Source organism: Rhinoraja longicauda, chromosome 13 (assembly GCF_053455715.1).
Source record: "Rhinoraja longicauda isolate Sanriku21f chromosome 13, sRhiLon1.1, whole genome shotgun sequence".
NCBI classification, from domain to species: Eukaryota; Metazoa; Chordata; class Chondrichthyes; order Rajiformes; family Arhynchobatidae; genus Rhinoraja; species Rhinoraja longicauda.
The window spans coordinates 27,642,958-27,668,085 of NC_135965.1; the positions used below are offsets into that span (position 1 = coordinate 27,642,958).

Genomic DNA, 25,128 nt, shown 5'->3' on the forward strand with positions numbered 1-25,128 from the left:
TTGGGATGGTTTTTGTATTTTTTTTGTGGTTGTGTATGTGTGGGGGGTGGTGGTGTGGGTGGGGGGGGGGGTGGGGGAAACTTTTCTCTTCCTCACGGCGCGGGGTGCGGCTCGGCTGCGGGGCCTAACATCGCCCGGTGTGGCTCGGCCGCTGGACTTTACATCGCCCGGTGCGGCTTGGCCGCTGGACTTAACAGTGCCCGGTGCGGCTCGGCCGCGGGACTTTACATCGCCCGGTGCGGCTTGGCCGCTGGACTTAACAGTGCCCGGTGCGGCTCGCCCGCGGGACTTTTCATCGCCCGGTGCGGCTCGGCCGCGGGACTTTACATTGCTGGTGCGGCTTGGCCGCTGGACTTAACAGTGCCCGGTGCAGCTCGGCCGCGGGACTTAACATCGCCCGGTGCGACTCGGCCGCGGGACTTTACATCGCCCTGTGCAGCTCGGCCGCGGGACTTTTCATCGCTGGTGCGGCTCGGCAGCGGGACTTAACATCGCCCGGTGCGGCTCGGCCACGGGACTTAGCTGCGCAAGGCTTGGTCGCGGGGCCTTTCATCGCCCGGCTCGGCCGCGAGACGTTTCAGCGCCCGGTGCGATTCGGCCGCGGGGACTTCCATCCCCTTGCGGGGACTGTGCGGGTCGGTCGGGGACGAGCTGTCTGTCCGTGGGCGTGGGGAAGAGAGTGGAAGTTTTGTTGCCTCCATCACAGTGAGGGGTGTTTGGAGTCACTGTGATGGACGTTTGTGTTTGGGTTATGTGTCTTGTGTTCTTTTTTTTCTATGACTGCTATGTAGTTTCGTTCGGTACTTCGGTACCGAATGACAAATAAAGCTCTGTTATACTGTTATCAGATCAGGTTCATTACACAACACTAAGTCCAGAATTGCCTTCTCCCTGGTAGGCTCCAGTACAAGCTGTTCTAAGAATCCATCTTGGAGGCACTCCACAAACTCTGGTTCTGCTTAATACCATCTATAAAAGTTTTGTAACTATATGAATGATGTCCACTTAAAATAGTAGATTGGTTGCTGAAATCGTAGGCATGTATTCTGGAAGATTTCTAGCTATGAGATGACCATCTATTTGGAAATACTGTTATTTTGTATTTTTCATCTCTACCCACAAGTTGATATTTTAGGAAGTCTGTAAGCCAAGCATTAATGACAGCAGATTTCCTCTTCAAATGATAATGAATCATGCAGTTTTTTGCAATAGTTGACTCAATATCTACTTTTTAACCTAAAAAGGAAAGAATGAAATATTGTTCTACTTAAATTGATGATTTATTTAATTGACTATGCATCAGGACTCTTGGTTGCTAGTAGTCCGTGTACACAGACTCACACCCTTCCTCGGCCTCCTCTACATCCAGCTTTACCCCATTTAGAATATACAGTAAACCCTTGTCTTTATAATGGATTTTGATTATAGCGGGCGGACCTACCAGTCTTCACTGCCTGGCTCGGCTGCCGACACTACCCCGGCCCGCTCTCATCGCCACCCTGACCGCTCCGGGGTCGTGCCTGCCGCCACCACACCACTGCCGTGACCACCACAGCTTCGTCAGTCACTGCCGCCGCCACCACCATTGAACAGCTGCAACCACCACACCGATGCAGTCAATGCCGCTGTGCCTGCTGCCACTGCACCACCACAGTCACCACTGCCGACACAACCGCTAACACATCCATCACCTCAGTCGCCGCCGCCACTACCATCACTGCCACAACCGCCACCACTGCTCCCTCAAATACCACCGCCTACACCACTGCTGCCGCAGTCGCAGTCATTGCCACCATTACCGCCGCCACTCCCACTGCCGCCATTTGATTTTGTTCAGTCACTGTTTCTATTGTAGATGAAGAAGTACACAGAAGGCCATCAATGGTATCTACATTAATCCACATTAACAGGACTTGTGCTGGCCTCAAACTGTGCCATGTTGGCCCCAGTGGGTAATCTACATTAGCTATTCTGCAACATTACTTACCCCATATCCAGTTGAGTTTAAGTGTCTTTAATTCTGCTGCAGTTACCCTGATTTAAGATCATATTTATTTTCTGAGGACTGTAAGGCTCACCACATTTAGAAGTAAAGGGTCCGCAGGTCTTTATTGATGCCAAGGTTGCATGTGATGGTGTGCATGTTCCTCAAGTTCATTTGACATGTCCAGGGTGAAAGTAGCAAATATAACTTGACATTGGCCAAGCAAATCACAACATAAACCGAATGACACTGTTATTATGGCATGGAGTAATGAATATAATATCTTGGTGTGATGTTATCTTCAAACAGGACCAAAAGCAAGTCTGATGCTGCGATATCCGAATGGGCAAAGGGAACAGATTGCACTTCCAGCTCAAGCAAAACTACTGGTCTGTAATTTACTTTACCATGTACCTGTATTGGAAGATAAGTAGAAGCGCAATGTAAAATATTTATAGCAGTTGAACTCTTAAGACATGTTTAATTGATTTGGTCCTTGCTGTGATGATTTATGATGCAGTGTCTGGGTTTGGAAGTGGCTTGCTCTAATCACAAGGGCATCCTGTCATCTCTTTCAGACAAAGGAATATAAGCACCTTGTGCTTTGAGTTTTAACCTCATCTGTTCGGACCTGTTTGCTTTTTAGAGGTTACAATGGCCAAATTACATCCTAATTTAAAGCCAACAGTTTGATTGAGAGGAACGATAAATTTTGAGAATAAACTTGCAAGAAATAAAAGTGGACAATAAAAGCTTCCAGAAATATGTAAAAAGAACCAGTTTAATGAAGGTAAATATAGATCACTTATAGTCAGAAATGGCAAAGGGGAACAAAGAAATGACAGAGCATTTAAACATAATTTTGTTCTATTTTAAGGATGAGGATGCAATATTTTCTTGAAATGTTAGGGAATTGAAATTCAAATAAAATGGTGAAATTAGGGGAAATCAGCATTAGTTTAAAAGTATGCTGAAGAAATTAATGGGACTACATGTATAAAGACTGATGATCTGTGCATAGGACCAAACCAGATACCAAATTCTATAGCTTGTTGGTCTGATCCTGTAGATTGGAAGATGGCAAAAATAACCTCACTGTTTAAGAATGGGAGCAAAAAATACAGGGGACCTAAAGACCAGTTACTTTAATGTCACTAGTGGGGAAAAAAACACTATAGTTTGTAAAAAAGCCTGTGATCACAGGATACATGGAAAATATCAACAGGGTTGAACAGTCAATATGAATTTAAAAAGGGGGCTGCTTATGGTTGGTTGGAGAGCCAGTGGGTGTGGTCTATTTAGAGAACACATTTGAAGTCCCATGTAAGAACATAACATTGAATCTAGAACAACGCAGCACAGAGACATGCCATGATTGTACTGAACATGACCCCAAGTTAAACCAGTCTCCTCTGCCTGCATCTGATCCGTATCTCTTCATTCCCTGCATATCCATTTACCTATCCAAACCTGCCAAAATGCCACTATCTTCCCCCACCATCACTCCGGCAGTATATTCCAGGCATTATACCACAATGCAAATAAAAAACTTGCCCTGCACATCTCCTTTAAACTATGCCCTTCTCTTCTTGAAGCTATTTCGGGCGGTGCAGTGGCACAGCGGGAGAGTTGCTGCCTTGCAGCACCAGAGACCTGGGTTTGATCCTGACTGCGGATACTGTCTGTATGGAATTTATAGACAATAGACAATAGGTGCAGGAGGGGGCCATTCGGCCCTTCGAGCCAGCACCGCCATTCAATGTGATCATGGCTGATCATTCTCAATCAGTACCCCGTTCCTGCCTTCTCCCCATATCCCCTGACTCCGCTATCCTTAAGAGCTCTATCTAGCTCTCTCTTGAATGCATTCAGAGAATTGGCCTCCACTGCCTTCTGAGGCAGAGAATTCCACAGATTCACAACTCTCTGACTGAATTTTTTTTTCCTCATCTCAGTTCTAAATGGCCTACCCCTTATTCTTGTTCAGGACTCCCCCAACATTGGGAACATGTTTCCTGCCTCTAACGTGTCCAACCCCTTAATAATCTTATACGTTTCGATAAGATCTCCTCTCATCCTTCTAAATTCCAGTGTATACAAGCCTAGTCGCTCCAGTCTTTCAACATATGACAGTCCCGCCATTCCGGGAATTAACCTAGTAAACCTACGCTGCACGCCCTCAATAGCAAGAATATCCTTCCTCAAATTTGGAGACCAAAACTGCACACAGTACTCCAGCTGCGGTCTCACTAGGGCCCTGTACAACTGCAGAAGGACCTCTTTGCTCCTATACTCAACTCCTCTTGTTATGAAGGCCAACATTCCATTGGCTTTCTTCACTGCCTGCTGTACCTGCATGCTTCCTTTCAGTGACTGATGCACTAGGACACCCAGATCTCGTTGTACGTCCCCTGTTCCTAACTTGACACCATTCAGGTAATACTCTGCCTTCCTATTCTTACCACCAAAGTGGATAACCTCACACTTATCCACATTAAACTGCATCTGCCATGCATCCGCCCACTCACACAACCTGTCCAAGTCACCCTGCAACCTGCAACCTCATAGCATCTTCCTCACAATTCACACTACCACCCAGCTTTGTATCATCTGCAAATTTGTATGTTCTCCTTGTGACCATGTGGGTTTCCTCCGAGTTATTCCAGTTTCCTCCCACATTACAAAACCGTGTGGGTTTATAGGTTAATTGGCTTCTGTAAATTGTTCACAGAGTGTAGGATAATAGTGTATGGGGCAATTGGTTGGCGCAGACTGGATGGGCCTAACTGCCTGTTTCCACACTGTATCTCTAAACTAAACTGTAATCTTTAGTTTCATATCTAGTCTTTGAAATTTCCATGCTGGGAAAAAAGTTCTGTTTGCTTTCCCTATCTACATCTTATATACTTCCATCAGGTTTCTCCTCAGCCTCTGACGCCCCTAGAGAAAACAATCCAAGTTTGGAGTTGGTACACAAAATTAAACCAGTTAAAATTGGGGGGTAATATACTTGCATAGAAATAAAGAATAGGAATAAATGGGTCTTTCTTGCAGTGTTGGGCTGTGATGAGGGGTGTCGTGGTTATCAGTGCTTAGGCCCCAGCAATTCACAATATACATGAATGATTTATTTCAGAAAATAAACTGTAATAATTAACGTTTTCTGATGGCATGAAACTGGTTGTGAGAAGGATACAAGTAAGTTCCCTGGTGATTTAGACAAGTTCAGTGAATGGAAAAGTACATGGCAGATCACTTTCCCCATAGAGCTTCTATTTCTAAAGGAATGTAACTGTTGCCAATTTGGTTATTTCTTGCTACTTAGTATCATAATTATTGTAATGGCAATGGAAAAATATCACTCCCAGAAAATTCTAGGTGATCTGATTTTACATAATCATTTATGCAGATATAAGAATCCAAAGGAATTTGTTGGGTTTGATCCTGAGCATATTTGTTCCTCTGCTTGAGGAATCTACTCTCTTCAAGGAACACAATCGTGGTATTGGGGCATTCAGGGGAGTGATCAAAATAAATGTTTTCACTCAAGGCTGAGAGTTTTTTGAATTCTTACATAAAGACAGTAAATACTCCGTGTGTAGGAAAGAAATGCAGATGCTGGTTTAAATCGAAGGTAGACACAAAATGCTGAAGTAACTCAGTGGGACAGACAGCATCTCTGGATAGAAGGAATGGGTGACGTTTCGGGTCGAGACCCTTCTTCAGAGAAGTCTGAAGAAGGGTCTCGACCCGAAACGTCACCCATTCCTTCTCTCCAGTAAATACTCAGTGTGTATAAATTCAATTTATATCCTGCAATCGCTTAGTTTCCAAAGATCAATTCATGCCATCAGAAAACTTTAATTATTACAGTTTATTTTCTGAAATAAATCATTCATGTACATTGTGAATTGCTGGGGAAATGAATTGATCTTTGGAAACTAAGCGATTGCAGGAGCTTGAAGGACGTGCTTAATGTGATTAATGACACGGAACCAAACCAAAGACGTGCAAGTTTGTGGGTTAATTGGCTTCTGTAAAAATCATCCCTAGCATGTAGAATTGAACTAATGTACGGGAGATCACTGGTTAGTGTGGATTCTTTGGGCCTAAGGGCCTGTTTCCATGCTGTATCTCTAAACTAAACTAAACCAAACCATGGGCGGAGTAGGCACGACAACGGCTGCTACTGGTGAAAACCTGAGCTTGAGTTGAAATGATAGGTAGAGATGTCAATGTTTCCCCAAGTGATAAATATGATAGCTGCCTTGATTTGACAAAGGTTGCACCATTTAAAAACAATAAAATAAATTGAAGATTGCAAAGTTGCCATGTTGATTACCACATTCAGGCAGCATAATGGAGATGGATATTGTGTTGAGCAAGCTCTCTCCTATACTCCTGTGTAATCCCTTTTGCCTTCTATTTTTCTCAGGCACTGGTGAAGCACATCCAGTCGAAGGGATACCCAAATGAGCGGTTTGAGTTGGTCACCAACTTTCCACGCAGGAAGCTTTCCCACCTGGACTATGAAATTACACTGCAGGACGCTGGACTGTGCCCTCAGGAAACTGTCTTTGTTCAGGAGAGAAATTAACTTGGGAGTGCAAAATATTTTATACAATTGTTGCAAGATCTGGTTTGTTGGTGATAACCTGGCTTCAACCTGAACAAAGAGAACCATGTATTTTCATCTTTTTACTGGACCTACTGAGGCCACCGACATGAAGACATTTTGAGATCCACACTCAATTCTTAATACTTTTTGATTCCCAAAAGAAGAACCCTTTTTACTGGACCAGAGAACACTTGATTTTTGTTTTTTGATTTTCATTAAGTATCTATCATTCTTTGCTTGACACGTTACATTTGGCTGTGCCGGGCATCAGCATTGTTTGCATTTTCCCCCCTACAACAATGGCTTTGGCAATATTTCAAATTGCCATCACCAAAATCTACTAGGGCCTTGCTTTTTGACTACTAGGAGGAAGCTTTTCCCTCATCAAGTCCAGTTGACTACACAAAATGCTGGAGAAATAGAAAATGGTCTAGGAAGTGATCGATTGTCATCTGAAAAGACTTGACTTTGACTCTTGGTAGTGTTACTCATTTAGGCTGTAAGTACGTGGTAGGAATTTGGTATTGATCACTATGATGCATTCTGAGTTGCCCTAATGTCTTCAAACAACCCAGCTCAAGCCTGTGTTAAAATGCATGACCTTACATTATGGGCAGAGAGGTTTGCAGCACAGTGTGGTAATAATCTGATGGGTCTAATGTGCCAGGTCTAGAGCTACCAACTTTACTTCAGTCTGCACTTTTGGAGCACACGTTGCCATGAAAGAAGGTCAACATAGTTCTTGAACAAGCTCTCCAGGGATCCAAGACAATCTAGCCCATTGGCTAAAGCAGCAAGTCCTGTGAATACACGTTGGTTCCCTGCCATTAAGCTATAAGAGTGTGATTTCTAAGGTAAATTCTGAGGGATTCAACACAGTTTATTATTCCATGTAGAGTTGAGAATTGAGTGATTGCACTCATCGTCAAACTTCAGGGATTGGACCCAGTCCCTGACAAGAATTTATTTGCAATCCTGCTTCTGTGATGTTAAAAACTTGTGGGATTATACAGAGCAGCCCACAGTGAGTTTCTGGCATGAAGATCCGATGAGAAGTTTGACTGGCAGATCCAGGATCCTTCATGATGAACGTTGGAGATGAGAGGCCTGCACATTGTGAAAGGTTCGAAATGCTGTTGAGCCCCATGGGTTGGGTTAAGGGTCTGGTGGTGATGCATGGCTGATGCACAGTTTTTGGAGTTCAAAGAACTATGTATATCTCTACCACAGGGTAATACCACAATAAGAATGAACTGCATTAGTGTGCCCTGCTTAAAATAATCAGTATGTCGCAGTATTCAGACTGGTGCTCGATATTCGGAGAGGCAGGGGGAGAATTTGGCACAGTAAATTGATAATACTGCCTTTGGAAAACTGATACCAACAGTTAGCACACTGTACGATTCTGCAGGTGCTGGTATGTACACAGTAAGAGCATGAATCACATTGAAAACTGTGTGTGTGTGGGGGTTTTGGATGGTTGGCGTTGGATTATTGTTTGGAACAATTGGTACCCATTGGGTGGGAGGGGAGGCCGAACCCAGCAGGGGTGTAGGATGGTGGGGGTGGGTGGGTTAACATTAGAATTGGGCCATTTAAGGAAAGGTTGACACCAATGAGAATGGATGAGTGTATCTTGGGTCAGATAACTGTAAAGTAAAAGTGTGTAACTGACCTAGAAAAAAATAACTGGGAAAAGCTCAGTCTCTTTGGAAAAGAGCCATGTTGGACTGTTACTATGTATAATTGGCTATGGTGAGCATTGTTTCATAGCAGTATAATTCCCTTATCCATGTTTTTCTGCCAATTAAGGTTTTTGATCCTGATAATTATGGACCAAGAATCTTGTCAGCAGAGGCTATTAACATTCCAAGCTCTGTGAAAGGAGTAACTTGGCAATTAAAGAAGGTATTAATTGATGAAATAATGTCCAAAAGTAGCCACTTTCAAGTCCACAGACTGGATAGAGAAATTGTTGCGTCTACATATAAACACACCGGTGATATTGTGACTGGAAAAGAGAGATCATAAATTCATATAATTGCAATTGTTTGGTTTCTGGTCATTTTTTAAAGTCCATTAACTGTCTGCATTTAATTTAGTCATCAAATATATGATCTGATCCATAATCTCCATCTTAATCCTATGGGAATGTGTGGAGATAAAGTTACAATGGGGAAATTGAAGAGGACTGGGGCTGCTCTGTGAGCTAGCATAGACCAAATGGATCAAGGTGGCATCCTCCAGTGTTAAAAAAATATGGTCAGTGGATAAACAATGCAGATCAATGCTATGAAACATTGCTGCACCCTGGTTCTGCAATCAATTCTTCAACCAAATCTCCATAAACTATTAAATCATGTCAGATTACTACTTGTTTTTAATACACATCAGTTATTCGGTTTTTGAAATGTGAGTTTTTACATCCAAATTGATTTTGTGGAATGCCTGGATAAGATTATTGAAGATTAGGCAGTTCCTACATATCTGACCAAGTGAAACAGTAAACTGAATAATTTGAATATTGCAGGATTGCATCAACCAGTGTCACATTTTGTAAACCTCAATCAATAAAATTTATAGTTTGCTTTTTAACAATTGCTTAGGTGAACTTTGTTGAATCTCCATTTTCAAAAGGTTGTGGTCATCCTGCCCATGCGTTAATGGGGGCAGTTGGAGCAACAAAACAATAACAAAAATTAGGACAATTTGTGTGTGAGAGTACAAACAAAGATTGGGTGGTTGGTCTGAAGAAGGGTCGCAACCCACAATATCACCTCTCCATACTCTCCCAAGATGCTGCCTGATCCGTCGAGTTACTCCAACACTCTGTCCTTTTGTGGGTAGTTGGTGCTGGATTGTGGTTTGGAACAGTTGGTACCCATTGGAGGGGGTGGGGGGCAGAAGAGGGGGTGTTAACAGTGGAATTGGGTCATTGAAGGAAATATAAATAATAAATTATTTGTAGCACAACTTTGTCTCATGCATCCCACCGTTCTGCAACTGAAAACTAACATTCTCTCCTATTATTTCTATCTAAGGGTCAATGGCTTTTAATATTGATTGTTTCTCTCCCCACAGACGCTACATGATCTCGTATGCAGCATTAAAAAAAAATCTGACCTTCAGTATCTGCAGATATAGCATTTCAGGTAAGGTGAAAATGGGGCAAGCAACCAAAAACTTGTTTATGGAATGCCTTAGTGGGGAGAGTCGGAGGGTGAGGAGATTAATAAGGAAATATCACAACCGTATCAATTTATCACGATTGCAATTAACATAGCAATTACAAGCGGGAATCCTCGGGATCAGATCTGGAAGTTGTAGGACTGGAAGAGATTGCAGGAATAACTCATTTCTACAGGAATAGGTCCTGGAAGGTTTTTGAAATAAAGAATTGAGAACATAAAATCAAAACCTTATTTTACTTGGGCATGCATGGGTGACCAGAATAGTGCAAGTCATGACACAGGCAGAATAATTTGGCGACTCTAGAATAAGACGTGGCAAGCTGGTCAGAAATACACTACGTGCAAGAGGAACTCAGTGGGTCGGGTAGTATCTGAGAGGAAATGCTGATGGCGTTTCAGGTTGGGTCCGTTCTTCAGACTGATTGGGGTGGGGGGAGGACAAAACCAGGCAAGTGATAGGCGGATGGATATTAATGAGAGGGTTTTGATTGGCAAAATAAGTGACAAAGGAGACCAAAAGGTGTTGGCTATCCAAGAAGAGAGAAATATAAAGCCAGAGGAAAGGATATAAGTGAAAAGGGCAGAGGGGAAAGGTGGATGAAAGGGCAATCAGAGACTCGGGATGGGAGATGCGTTTATCAAGGAAGGGAAAGGAGTTGGGGGATTGGGAGAAATGGGTGTGCACCAGGGTGGGTGGCTACAGGAAGGAGAGGGGTTGAGGAGGGTATTATTTGAAGTTTGTGCGTGGCCTTTCTCTTCATTTTGTGCCTCCGATGTGGCCTCCTTTACATTGGTGAGACTAAGTGTAGATAGAGGACTGTTTCGCCGAACAATTGCCCTCTGTCCCTATACTACCTCCCACACATCCATCCAGGGTCCTTCCAGGTGAGACAGAAAATCACAAGCACCTCCACTGACCTCATCTACTCCATTTGGTCCCGATATGGCCTTCTGTACATTGGCGAGACCAAGCATAGACTCGGTGACCTTTTTGCCAAACACTTGCACTCAATCCAACAAGGCAAACTGAATCTCCCAGTTGCTAACTATTTTAATTCCCATTCCTATACTGACATATCTGGCCGGGGCCTCCTCAATTATCAGAGTGAGGCCACACGCAAACTGGAGGAATGGCACCTTGGGCAGCCAATAACCCAACGGTATGAACATAGAATTCTCCAATTTTAGGTAAACAATTGCAATCCCCTCTCTCTTTTCCACCCGCTCCACCCACCCTGCTCCACTGCACACACCCATTCACCCATTATCTTCCCCCTCCAAGTCACCTTGTTTGTTTCCCTTCGAATGAACACTCATCTCCTATCCTCAAGTCCCTCCTTTCCCCTTTCATCGCCTTTCCCCTGTCCGCTTCCACCTCTTTCCTTCCTCTTTCACTCTTAATTTTAATATTAACTGGAACTTAATGGTATTGGTTGTGATCTGAATGTGTTTTGGGAAGCTGATCTGGCCGTGTATGAAACAATTTTCAAATAATTCGTTTCAACTGCACCTGAGGTTGGTGACCAAGGAATGAAGTTTAGGTCGAGGGTCAGTGGTTTCTGTGACGGGAAATTTAGTTCAGTTTAGTTTATTGCCACGTGTATCGTGGTACAGCGAAAAGCTTTTGTGTGCTATTAGCAGAAAGACAATACATAATTACAATCGAGCCATACAGTGTATAGTGCATTTACAGTGCAGTACAAGGGAACAACGTTTAGTGCAAGGTAAACTCAGCAAAGTCTGATCAAGAAAAGTCCGAGGGTCACCAAAGCGGTAGACAGTAGTTCATCACCGATCTCTGGTTGTGGTAGGATGATTCAGTTGCCTGATAACGTCCCTGAATCGAAAGGTGTGTGTTTTCACACTTCTATACCTTTTGCCTCATGGGAGCGGGGAGAAGACGGAGTAGCCAGGGTGCTATGCCTTGACTATGCTGCTGATTTTGCCGAAGCAGCAGAGGTATAAATGGAGTTCTTGCGTGCTCTCCCCGAAATTAATTCAGCAAACTCGGAACAATGGGGAGATGGTGAGCGTGGGCTGGTTTGACTGAATTTGCGTGAGGCTGATTTTTTTTTCCTTCGAGTGGTTTTGCTGAGGGATGACATGTAGAACGCAAAGGAGCAGAATCCATGCTAGATTCCTCCGGAGTGGGGAATGGTGAGGGGACTGTGGGCACGGGAGTCGTTGTAGTTGATTCTCTAGGATTATTAGATAGATGAGATTGGAGCAAAAACAAAGTCCGAAGAAAGGTTCCAGCCCGAAACGTCGTCTGTCCGTTCTCTTTCCAGATGCTGCCTGACCCGCTGAGTTCCTCCAGCAGTTTTCCTTTTGCTCGAGATTCCAGCATCCGCAGTCTCTTGTGTCTCACAAGGATTGAAATTGGGCAAGTGCGTGTGTAGCCAGTCTAACAAGGATGGAGAAACGGTGTAATTAGTGGCAAAGGCTGCAGGCAGCTTGAGATGGATGGAGGACGAGGGGATAAATTACTTCAGTCAAATCATTATGATTCATATCATATCATATCATATATATACAGCCGGAAACAGGCCTTTTCGGCCCACCAAGTCCGTGCCGCCCAGCGATCCCCGTACATTAACACTATCCTACACCCACTAGGGACAATTTTTACATTTTACCCAGCCAATTAACCTACATACCTGTACGTCTTTCAGTAACAGCTATATCAGTGGAGGAAAGAACTGTGGATGCTGGTTTAAATTGAAGGTAGGTACAAAATGCTGGAGTAACTCAGAGGGACGGACAGCATCTCCGGAGAGAAAGAATGGGTGACGTTTCCGGTCGAGACCCTTGTTCAGATCTTCAAAGCTATAATCAGTGCTGTGGAGAGTTTGATACCTTGCTGGAGGAACACAAGCGTGAAGTACCCAGAATGATAGATCCCATCTAGGGAAGATAATGTAACCGAAAACATGACGGTTGGAGGTGTTTTGCATCAATAAATTCGCAATCGACCAGCAACTGGTTTAGTATACATTTAACATATAAATATGTTCCGCGGCAAGAAAATCTGACCACGGAGACGGCTATGGGGAGATGAGCATAAAACTAGGGAAAGATTTTAAGAACCTTGGAGGTCGGTGAGCCTTGGAGTGTCCGGTTATTTAGTACAAGATTTCAACGCGAATTATAGGAGCACAGATAATCTGAAAGAGAGCGCCATATCGCTGTCGCCTTATTATGAAATAGGCACAAAATGGTGGAGTAACTCAGCGGGACAGGCAGCATCTCTGAAGAGAAGGAATGGGTGATGTTTCGCGTCGAGACCCTTAAGACCCTGCCTTCTTTTTCTGGATGAGTCCTGACGCTGGACGCTGGACGCTGGATTCTGCATCGATGAATGCTAAATATCTTAATTTGTGAATGATCTTTGGAATCTACCCATGGCACACCATGCACATTTCCTGCCCCCTATTTGCCGTTTTAACTACTTTCAACTTTCAGTGTGAACGTAATGAAGTGTCAAATTCATAGAACTATCACGTTGGTGGCCTCTCAAAAATATTCAAAACTAGTCTTAAGTCAGTCTTTCTGTGGATCAGCTGTCCCGGTAACTCAATACCCTGGGCTTTTCCATCCTTTCTGTCTGACGTGGGAGCACTTGCATATCTTCCACGCCGGAGGTCAGCTTCTGAATTCGATGTGTTTTGAAGTTTAATCCAGTCTTTGAAATCTCATCAACTACCATGTTCTTGAAATGTGTTAATCTTCAGTTATAATTTCCCTCAACTTTAAAAAAAATCAAAAAACTTGCTTAAGTGTTTTTTTTCGTTATCATGGTCAATCCCTTCCTATATTAGGAGGATGTAACTAGTAGAGTGGATAAGGGAGAACCAGTGGATGTGTTATATCTGGACTTCCAGAAGGCTTTCGACAAGGTCCCACATAAGAGATTAGTATGCAAATTTAAAGCACACGGTATTGTGGGTTCAGTATTGATGTGGATAGAGAACTGGCTGGCAGACAGGAAGCAAAGAGTAGGAATAAACGGGTCCTTTTCAGAATGGCAGGCAGTGACTAGTGGGGTACCGCAAGGCTCAGTGCTGGGACCCCAGCTTTTTACAATATATATTAATGATTTGGACGAGGGAATTGAATGCACATCTCCAAGTTTGCGGATGACACGAAGCTGGGGGGCAGTGTTAGCTGTGAGGAGGATGCTAGGAGGTTGCAACGTGACTTGGATAGGTTAGGTGAGTGGGCAAATGCATGGCAGATGCAGTATAATGTGGCTAAATGTGAGGTTATCCACTTTGGTGGTAAGAACATGAAAGTAGACTATTACCTGAATGGTGGCCGATTAGGAGAAGGGGAGATGCAACGAGACCTGGGTGTTGTGGTACACCAGTCATTGAAAGTAGGCATGCAGGTGCAGCAGGCAGTGAAGAAAGCGAATGGTATGTTGGCATTCATAGCGAGGGGATTTGAGTATAGGAGCAGGGAGGTTCTGCTGCAGTTGTACAGGGCATTGGTGAGACCACACCTGGAGTATTGCGTACAGTTTTGGTCTCCTAATCTGAGGAAAGACATTCTTGCCATAGAGGGAGTACAGAGAAGGTTCACCAGATTGATTCCTGGGATGGCAGGACTTTCATATGAAGAAAGACTGGATAGACTCGGTTTATTCACAAAATGCTGGAGTAACTCAGCAGGTCAGGCAGCATCTCGGGAGAGAAGGAATGGGTGACGTTTCGGGCCGAGACCCTTCTTCAGACCCTTCTTCAGCGTTGTACCCTGGATAGACTCGGCTTGTACTCGCTGGAATTTAGAAGATTGAGGGGGGATCTTATAGAAACTTACAAAATTCTTAAGGGGTTGGACAGGCTAGATGCAGGAAGATTGTTCCCGATGTTGGGGAAGTCCAGAACAAGGGGGTCACAGTTTAAGGATAAGGGGGAAGTTTTTTAGGACCGAGATGAGAACGTTTTTTTTCACACAGAGTGGTGAATCTGTGGAATTCTCTGCCACAGAAGGTAGTTGAGGCCAGTTCATTGGCTATATTTAAGAGGGAGTTAGATGTGGCCCTTGTGGCTAAAGGGATCCGGGGGTATGGAGAGAAGGCAGGTACGGAATACTGAGTTGGATGATCAGCCATGATCGTATTAAATGGCGGTGCAGGCTCGAAGGGCCGAATGGCCTACTCCTGCACCTATTTTCTATATTTCTATGTTCTAATTACCTAGCCTTTGTATCATGAACGCCGCTAATATTACAGCGGCTGGTTAAGAAACCCTCTCTGAACAGAACCCCCCTTTCTGACTCCGTGTGCGATGAGCTTGTGTAAGTAACCGCGAACCGGGCGGATGTCGGAGGAAGTTATGTGGTCCCCTGAGTTGAGGCACCGTATCACGTGTGTTAAATGTCATCGATGACTTGATCCCAACGGGTATTAAAGTTTGCCTCGACCCCGATACTCATCTGCAAGTCCCAGACGTGTTGGGTTGGGAGAGGAGGTGTCGCCAGCGCTTCAACGATCGCCAGCGCTTCAACGACCTCCAGCGCTCTTGCCTGATCTGAGCTCCCGCCGCCTCACAGTGAAAGAGTCAGAAGGCACAGAGGGTGCTTTGAACAGGAGAGCATTCAGGCGACATCCATCGGACAAGAGGAAGGCGCGGATAACTTGACGTGGGGTAACGGGATGGGCGCTGGCCGCTGCGCTCGAATTATTGGAGTAACCCTCATTCCTCTGGCGCTCGTCTCCATGGTGGCCAGTATCGCGTTACTCTTCCCAAATGGAGAAAGTGGCTACTTAATCGACAAGCATATTAGCTGGACAGCTCAGATTCAGGCCGGACTGTGGGGTAGTGGACTACTGGTAAGACCACCCCACTTTCATAGGAGGGGAGGGGGGGGGGGGGGGGGGTGAGAAAGTGGGAGGGCACGATGCCGGTCTCAAACGTGCAGGAGTGAGTTGATTAGTTGGACCCGGCATCAAGACTTGCTGAGGAAAGTTACTTTTATAACGGCGTGTCCCAGAATTGGAAAAATATAACCTCCCTTCTATGCCATCAAACCAGGCTATTCGTTGAGGTAAACTGAATATTCACCACAAGGTGGGCGACAGTGCGCTTCAGACTGTTTAATTGTGGCATGTAGCACCGTCCCGGTCGAGAAGGGGGCTGTATTGAAGCAAACAGGCTTGTAATAATTTCGGAAAGTTAGGGTAAATCAAACTCCCGGATACGTCCTGCTTCCCTCCCTCCCTTCGTCATTTGCACTCCACCGGTCTGATGTAGAAAAGTTCGCTCTGCACCAGTACCACCCCCCCTCCCTCGAACCGCGAGGGATTGGGGAGCCAGTAAATTCCACCGGGTGGAGGTCTCCAACCGACCTGATAGATCATCGCTCGGCGTCCCACGTTAAAAACACCAAATGTTGAAATAACTCAGCAGGTCAAGCAGCAGGTGCGGAGGGCACGGAGTCTGCAGAAGGGTCCCAACCCGAAGCGTCACCTGTCTGTTCCCCTCCTCGGTCGCTGCCTGACCCACTGAGTTGCTCCAGCACTTTATGTAAACTGAAGGAGCGACTGTTACTCGATGTTTAATCCTGGCTGATCAATTGGGAACAAGTTCATGTCAATGTTGCCTATCCAACCCCAAATTGTGGAAATCGCTGTGTCTGCCCCCACTACCCGCCACTCACCTTGCGCTCTCTCTCACGGTGAGTCTCACGGTCGCGTTCCCCCATTCCTCTCAAAGAGGCCAGAGGAAGGTTGAAGGGGAGAGGGGAAAGGGAGTGGAAGAGGAAAGGGAGAAATGGTGCATCCAGGTGAGGCATAGGGAAGTATGCGGGAAAAGGCGGGGGGAGGGGGGTTGGAAGTTTGTTACCTAAAATTGGAAAATTTATATGAATGTCGTTATAATACCGAATACAATAGATGATGAATGCGTCGACCATCCCTCTGCCGGCAAAGGTGCTGCCCGGCCCGCTGAGTTCCTCCAGATTCCAGCCTCTGCTATTGGGCGTGTTTTCATAAAAACGAATGCGCCCTCACCCCGGCCTTGGCGGGAGGCGAGACTCTTCCCCAGTGGACTCACCGCCACGGTGGACCGGGGGAGAGTAGGCGAGGATTGCGCGTGGGTGAACAACATTTGGTTTGTGCTCATTGCCTTTAATATTCTCAGGTCTTCGTGGCTGCCCTGCACATGAACGCCGCCGCTGCTGGCGACGGCGGCTGCTGCTGCTTTGGCAGAAGCGCCAGGATTAAGGTAAGCTGCGCTCGACCTTCCGTTCTGACAATAGGCGCAGGAGGAGGCCATTTGGCCCTTCGAGCCAGCACCGCCATTCACTGTGATCATGGCTGATCATCCTCAATCAGTACCCCGTTCCTGACTTCTCCCCATATCCCTTGACTCCACTATCTTTAAGAGCTCAATCTAACTCTCTTGAAAGCAGGGAGAATCAATTGCCCTTCATTTTGCCTCGTTTAACATAGCCGCAATTTTGTGGAAAGTTCAAAACACCTGATGCCAAGAACGTTCCTAACTTTATTCCCGAAAGTCAAAGAATGTGCAGAGGGTGAAAATGTAAACAGAAAACGCTAGAAATACTCAGCAGGTCGGGCTGCAACTGTGGGAAGAGAGCTAACCCATGGTCAGAACTTGGGGTGTGGGGGGAGGGAGAGAGAGAAAATAAGCTTGTTAAGCTGAAAGAGGTGGGGGTGGGGGGGGGGGGGGGCGGGGTGGCTTGTCTCTGGCGACCATTGGGATATACAAGGTTATTTGGTCCATGAGTGAACGGGAGCGGTTAGAGAGTGAACGTGAACAAAATAATAAAAGGGTGGGAGTTGTGAAATGCGGAGCAGGAAGATACTCCCGACAGGTTAAATTGGGAGCGTCCTCCACTCCCAGAAAAAAATAACCCCAATGATAAACCGAGCCTCTGTTACCGATGGATAGCCAATGCAGACAGAAATCCAGTTACCCGATGTTGTAGAACTGAATATTGTCTAACGTACCCATACAGAAGATGAGGTGATGTTCTTCAAGTTTGCACTGGGCCTTACTGTGACAGCGCAGGAGATGTATCACGGATGGACAATAGACGGGGAGTGGGATGGGGAGTTAAAGTGACAGGCAACGGGAGATACAGCGTGGAAACAGACCCTTCGGCCCTCCCAGTACCCGCCGACCAACGATTACCTGTACACTCGTTCTATCCTAGACACTAGGGACAATTTACAGAGGGCCAACTAACACACACATCTGCACGCCTATAGAATGCGGGAGGAAGCCGGAGCACCCTGAGAAAACCCACGAGATCACAGGAAGTCCTTGCAAACTCCACACAGACAGCACCTGAAGTCAGGATCGAACCCGAGTCTCTGACACTGTGAGGCAACAACCCTACCGCTATGCCATTGTGCTGTCCCTGTGGTGGTAATGTGCCCTCCCCCCCAGGACTAAAATGCAGGTGCTCTGCAAACCGGTCACCCAATCTGTGCTTGGTTTCCCCTCATGGTGGCAGAGGAGATTCGTTTAACTTGGCATTATGTTCAGCAGAGATATTATAGGCCAATGGGCCTGTTCCTGTGCTCTTCTATGTACCCTTACAATTTGTCTGAATATCTTAAACTTCAATCAAATTTTATGAAATATAACCTTCATTTCTTTATTAAAAACAGAAAATGTTGATATACTTAGCATGTCAGGGGAAATGAGAAAACAAGTGGATGTAAAATTTCTCACTTTTGTGATAAAGGGTTTTGGACCTGAAATGTTAATCTCCTCAGATGCTGCCTAATCTATTGAGCATCACCAAATTATTGTGTTTTTATTTCATATTTGCAGCCTCTATTTTTTTTAAAACAATTTATGTCTCCTAGATTGTGTAATCAAATTTACATTCATAATTTAATCTCATAATTTAATTTAATCCATAATTTAATCTCATAATTTAACTCATGGAAACCAAATATGCTGCATTCCCTCTCATTTTCTAACTCCCAAGATGTGGAGGATGGAACTGCTCACAGATGGGTCTACATAGGACTTGGTTTCACTGGTGGGACTCAATGAAGTGACCACACTGGTTGTGAACATGGAACACACGCTGCTATCAATTTTCTCCAGGGATTGCAGCCTTTCTCCACAATATTTCTGTCTTTTCTCCCTTTGAGTTGAATCCAAGGGCAGGGCAGCTCTGCCAGGGCAGAGGTTGGAGATCCTGGTTAGAGATCATCAACTCTGAAACAATGTCAGCAAATAACTTCAAGATTAAGACCATGGGTGGGAGATAAAGATACTTACCACATTTCCCACTGACCATTCTAAGGGTTCTTAGGCCAATTTTAGCACTCCATATATTATCACAGCCTGGACAGTCACCTCAGTGCTGGCTGGATCAGTGCTGCACGCTTGGGGTTTAAAATGACTGAGTCTTCATGCAAAGCAATACAGTTATGTTAAGGCACCTGGATGATCAGAAGGTAATAGAGTTACTGAATTAGGCTTCAGAAGAATATTTACGGTTCAATGGTTGCTTTATTGTCATGTGTGGCAGATACAGTGCAATACATTTTTTGCATAACAGCCCAGCAAGGCTATCCCCGTACATTAGCACAATTGCCCCCAGTCAGTACAGAATGTACAGAACAGCCCAGAGCCCACATGCAAGAGGCGCCATTTTACAGTCCCAGCCGTAGCTGGTCACAAAGACCCGTTGCAGGTGTCTCCTCCATTTTGGTCGTCCCACGAACCAATATCCCTCTCCACGACTGGCCTTCTTCAGCCCTTGTCCAGAGTGCATCTCCCGCAGCCGACCTCAAGGGCGTGGGAGGTAAGACCCCCCCTTCCCTCCTTCAGGGCCCTTCGTCCAACGTCCGCCGCTGTCACCGTCTCCTTCCACCCCCTTTCCTATTCTCAATCCATGGACTGAGCAGGTGCCGGGATCGGTGGGCTTTCCTCTCCGAACAAGCCGGGCCTGCGGTCACAGGCACTGGGCCGAACCCCAGGCTGCTGCAAGGCCACCAGCGGCCTTCTCCCACTTCAAGGCCCTGCACTGTCACCCGCCGCCGGTCCGCTTACCGGCCCTCTGTCCAACCCCCTCCTCTCCAGTCCACGGGGCGAGCAGAGGCCGGGCTCAGCGGCAACCTCTCCGGGCTGGTTCCCGTTACAGGCCTGGCAGCGAGTCAGGCCTGTTGTTGGATACATCCGGTGGGAGTGGACGGTACGGGTTGAGTAACTGTTTCCTTTCTGTCTGCAGATGTTTGTCTCCATCTTTTACTCCTTACTCGCTGTTGGTGGATCGCTGGTCTGCTTTGTTTATTCTGTTCTTGGACTTGTAGAGGGACCACTCTGCTTATTTAATACCACCTTGCATAACGAGGGCCAGATTCAACTGTGGGATTACCCATTCTGTACAAAAAGCATCAGGTAATTCGGTGCTATATCTATAAATACCTCCGCTTCCGACCAATGAGACTTCTTTGTAACGTATAATTCAATGAAACCTTTTCATGCAAATTAATTCCAAAAGTATTGTAACCTCTCAGCTCTGGTTAACCCAAATGTCCCAATGGATTAGTGCCGGTCTCATGTGTGTGATCTGAGATCTAACAGTGTCTCTTTTGTCTGCAGTGTTGAAAATTACCTACATGACCCTTCATGTTGGAAAACTTGTGTGGAACCCATGAACATTGTGCTCTGGAACATAGTCTTCTTCTCCAGCCTTATAGCAGTCAGTAGCTTGGAGGCTCTCCTCTGCAGCTTTCAGATCTTAAATGGATGCTGGGGTTGTATTTTTGGTAGATAGCAGCTTTTTCGTGATAGATATCATGGGGTTGCTTCGTTGGATGGAATTGACATGCAATTGAAACTGATTGGGACAAGTTTGTATTAACCCCCAGGAACATAATGCAGTGTATCTGACTTTCCACTGGCCCAACATTACAGAAATATGTTCAGAAACATATTTTGCATTTTCCAAAAATGTAAATGTTATTCTAATGTGTCAATCCAGACCTGACCGTGCAATTAACAATGCGCTTAACTGGAACTCAAAAGTATGAATGCTAATACTGATAAATATATAAAAACAACCCTCTCCAGTTGACCAGTCGATGACCAAGTTAATGGATATTTTTAAGGCAGAGATAGATTCTTGATTAGTTCAGGGGTCAGGGGTTGTGGGGAGAAGGCAGGAGAATGGGGTTGAGGGAAAGATAGATCAGCCATGATTGAATGGTGAAGTAGAATTGATGGGCCAAATGGCCTAATTCTGCTCCTATCACTTATGAACTTATGACCCTTAACTTCTGTAATCTTCTCTTTCATTGATCGTATGTGCTCGGTCATCACACAGAGTACAATGGAACTCAGAAACTGGTTCACTGTTGTCAGCAATACAGCATGCAGATCAAACCTGATGCTGCAGTGTTAAACTGTGCTTCACCTAATCCATCTCAGCAACCAGTGTCCCTTCAGATACCTCTGTTAAACCACACTTTAACAACAACATCTCCAGCAGCATTTCTTCAAGGACACGTCACCACCCATGCACCTTGTTCAAAACTGATGGTCTAATGTTCGATTGTTTAGAACCATTTCTCAACCTTGCCACCAAATGATTTTACATCTTTAAAAATATTAATTCTCGCAGCTCCAGAGACACAGCTTCAATCCTGACATTAGGTGCTCTATGGAGTTTGCATTTTCTCTTAGTGGCCACATGGATTTTTCTACAGGTGTCCTGGTATCCTCTCAAAGACGTGGGTTGGTGGATTAATCAACTGCTGGAAATTAGTCCTCAGTGTGGGTGAAAATAGACAAGAGACAATAGGGGCAGGAGTAGGCCATGCGGTCCTTCGAGCTAGCACCGCCATTCTCTGTGATCATGGCTGATCATCCACAATCCGTACCCCGTTCCTGTTTCCTGCATGTTTCCTGTCTTGAGCATGTCCAATCTCTTAATAATCTTATATGTTTCAATAAGATCCCCTCTCATCCTTCTAAATTCCAATGTATACAAACCCAGTCGCTCCATTCTTTCAACATTTGACAGTCCCGCCATCCCGGGAATTAACCTCGTGAACCTAGGCTGCACTCCCTCAATAGCAAGAATGTCCTTCCTCAAGTTTGGAGACCAAAACTGCACACAAAACCCCAGGTGTGGTCTCACCAGAGCCCTGTACAACTGCAGAAGGACCTCATTGCTCCTATACTCAACTCCTCTTGTTATGAAAGCCAACATGCGATTAGCTTTCTTCACTGCCTGCTGTACCTGCATGCTTACTTTCAGTGACTGATGTACAAGGATCTCGTTGTACTTTCTCTTTTCCTAACTTGACACCATTCAGATAATAATCTGCCTTCCTGTTCTTGCCACCAAAGTGGATAACCTCACATTTATCCATATTAAACTGCATCTGCAATGCATCTGCCCACTCACTTTCCTTCCCATTAATTCAGGAGTCTCTTGAAACTTTTCCTGTACTCGCTTCCCCTTTAACTCCATCTTTCTACTCCCAATTTGTCAACACCCCCCCCCCCCCCCCACTATTTAGTTTAAACCCACACGTGTAGCACAAGCAAACCTGCCTGCCAGAGCATTGGTCCTCCTCCAGTTAAGGTGTAACCCGTCCCTTTTGTACAGGTCACCCCAACCCCAGAAGAGATCCCAGTGGTCTATAAATCTAAATCCCTGCTCCCTGCACCAGCCCCCAGCCACACATTCAGATCCCCTATCTCCCTGTTCCTGCCCTCACCAGCAAGAGGTACAGGAAGCAATCCAGAGATAACCACTGGAGAAGTCCAGTTTTTCGGTTTTCTTCCTAACTCTCTAAAGTCACGTAAGAGAAAGTGCCTTCCTCTTCTTCCCGACATCGTTTGTGCCCACAACTACTTCCAGCTGCTCAACTTCCCTCTTGGGGATGTTCCGAAGTCAGTCTGACACATCTTGAACCCTGGCACCAGGGAGGCAACAGAGTCTCGCCTGCCGCCGCAGAATCTCCTGTCCGCATCTCGGACAATGGAGGCACCCATCACTATGGCTCTGCCCGACGTCGGGCTCACCGGTCGAGTCTCATCGCTAGGATTGGAGCCAACGACCTGTCCGCCGCTTGGACTGGAAGCGTCGTCTGCCCCAACTGCTCCCAAGAGGGTGTACCTGTTTTCATTAGGGTTTTCTGCACTCCACGTTTCCCCCCTTTCTCACAGTCACCCACCTTCGCTCTTCCTGTATCCTTGGCGTGCCAACCTCACTGTAGGTCCTGTCCAGGAAGCTCTTGTTTTACCAGATGGCCCTGAGGTCATCCAGCTGCTTCTCCAGTTCCCCAACACGTTCATTCAGGAGCTGCACCTGGACACAATTACTACAGGTTTAGTTTCCAGAAGTGCCAGCGGTGTTCCTGACTTCTCACATCTTGCAGGAAACACACTGCACCAACATTCCTGCCATTTATTCAGTGGACACAAATCACAAATTCCAATCATGTGTAGCCTCCTTGCCTCAGCCTGCTCGCCGAAGACTTGAGCCAATGACTCACATTTTACGCACTTGAGCCAAGGACTCACATTTTCATTTGGTATATTTGTTTGTATTGTATTCTGGTGATGGGTTCTGATTTGTTTTACTGCATTGTAAATATTGTTTTTAAATAATTGAATAATTTTTTTTGATTAAAAAAAAGGACTCATACTTTACTCACCAAGGCACTTGAGCCAAAGACTCACACTTTACTCCCCAAGGCACTTCACCTCAACAAGGCTGCTCCTCTACAGTTGCACTTCTTTACCTAATCAAATACTTTAGGGCTAATTTGTAAATTACTCGAATCTGGGCCCTTGGCATTCTTTTTAAATCTTGTTTCCCTCCAACTCACCTACTTCCAGCCAATACGTACTCCCCTGGGTGGGTGGTAGGAGAATCATAGAGGGATAGAAATTAATAAACAAATGTTGGAGAAAGTGTTAAGGGGGAATGGGGTTGATGGGATTGCTCTGGGTGATGACAAACCACACAGGGCTGAATTACCTTTTATTATATGTGATTGGGGAGAGGAAATGGGTTGGAAGTAGGTGGTTTGCTGTGGAACCATTTGTTCCCAATTGTTTTTGGATCTTCATCCACCAGTGTTCCATCACCTCTCCCTACTTATGAAAATTCCAGCTTTTGACATCCACGTTTCTGATCCTACTTAAACTCACTTCATCAATAGGCCAGATCCTGACTATCTAGAAACCTATTTCAGGCATTGCTATCTGTTCCTATATTTGCTCATGGCTTATTTTAAATGTTAGTTAATTTTATTTGACTTTTACTTGTTGCACATTTACTGTATCGTTAATTCTGCGATTAGCAATGAAATTGACTGAATTATGAAGGCTGGAGTCTTTTTATTGTGGATTCGCTACCAAATAATTGACCCAGGAATTGCGTTGCGCCAGCACCTGGTCCAGTTGATGACCAAGTGCCTGATGTCAGGATGGTTTTGTAGGATAAACTGGTTGCTGCATACGTGATCCCAGTGGATTGAACAGTTGAGTAGTTTGAGACAGGGCTGTCACAGATGGCTGTGTGGTCACTCACATACTGGTGTGATCACATGTGGGCTTGTGGTCATTCACTGCCCAGTGTAGTCACTGATGGACCAATGCAGCCACTCAGAACTCAGTTCTATGATGTGCCAGAAGTCTGATCTTCACACACAGTGGGACTAACTGCTGCTCTGGCCAAATGCTCGGGACACAAAACGACTCCCAACCATGAAACACCCAGTTCAGTCCTTTTCTCTAGAGATGCTGACCCACTGACTTACTCCAGCGTTTTACGTCTATTTCCAGTTAAGTCCAACTTGGCTTCAGGCTATTGGATACTAAATTGTTTCTGAAATTAATGTGGGAGCACAGGATCTTGTGGTTATCGGCCCATTGTGTATATACTAGCTCCTCGAGAAGCAGTCACATTAGTCCCATCTTATTTTCCCAGCCTCTTTGCAACTTGTCTCCTTCACATACGTCACCCGTCTTCCCCACGGCCAGGGGCAACTTACAATGACCGACCGCCCCTCGTGTGTGAAGGGTGGAAACCAGAGCACCCGGAGAAACCCTCGCGGTCACGGGGAGAACGTGTGAGGCGGCAGCTCTCCCCTATCCCACAATAAGCATATGTTTGCCTTCTCTGGCTCGGGAAGAACACCAGCAGTTCCAAACACACGGGAGCCATTTAACCTCCCCCCCTTGCCCTCTCACCCCCTGTCCTTCATCGCCCTCCGTCTCCACCCTTCAATCACTTCCCACTTTGCTCTCCCATCTTACTCTTCACACTTCCATTTATCTCTCCCATTACTTTCTCATCCTTGCCGCCTTCCCTCCCTTTCT

General features: G+C 45.6%; 2 protein-coding genes across 4 annotated transcripts in view; both read left to right on the top strand.

Annotated features, from left to right (window-relative positions):
* ubxn7 (UBX domain protein 7) overlaps positions 1–8,136 on the top strand; it is a 64,295-nt gene extending 56,159 nt beyond the window's left edge. For all 3 annotated transcript variants that reach the window (XM_078409937.1, XM_078409938.1, XM_078409939.1), the window contains 2 exons: positions 2,294–2,373; positions 6,420–8,136. In XM_078409937.1, coding sequence (XP_078266063.1) covers positions 2,294–2,373; positions 6,420–6,581 — 242 coding nt within the window. In that variant the 3' untranslated portion in view covers positions 6,582–8,136. The remainder of the gene's footprint in view (positions 1–2,293; positions 2,374–6,419) is intronic.
* A 1,571-nt stretch (positions 8,137–9,707) lies between these two features.
* On the top strand, positions 9,708–20,963 carry LOC144599194 (transmembrane 4 L6 family member 1-like). The gene is made up of 4 exons (XM_078409940.1): positions 9,708–9,754; positions 16,936–17,019; positions 20,015–20,184; positions 20,389–20,963. The coding sequence occupies exons 2-4, from the start codon at positions 16,957–16,959 to the stop codon at positions 20,561–20,563; spliced, it is 408 nt and encodes a 135-aa protein (XP_078266066.1). The 5' UTR covers positions 9,708–9,754; positions 16,936–16,956; the 3' UTR covers positions 20,564–20,963.
* The last annotated feature ends 4,165 nt before the right edge of the window (positions 20,964–25,128 follow it).

Coding starts and splice junctions, on each gene's coding strand:
- LOC144599194 (XM_078409940.1), top strand. CDS start 16,957: ATGAACGCCGCCGCTGCTGGCGACGGCGGCTGCTGCTGCTTTGGCAGA. Junction 17,020..20,014: donor GCAGAAGCGCCAGGATTAAG/GTAAGCTGCGCT, acceptor TTCTGTCTGCAG/ATGTTTGTCTCCATCTTTTA. Junction 20,185..20,388: donor TTCTGTACAAAAAGCATCAG/GTAATTCGGTGC, acceptor TTTTGTCTGCAG/TGTTGAAAATTACCTACATG.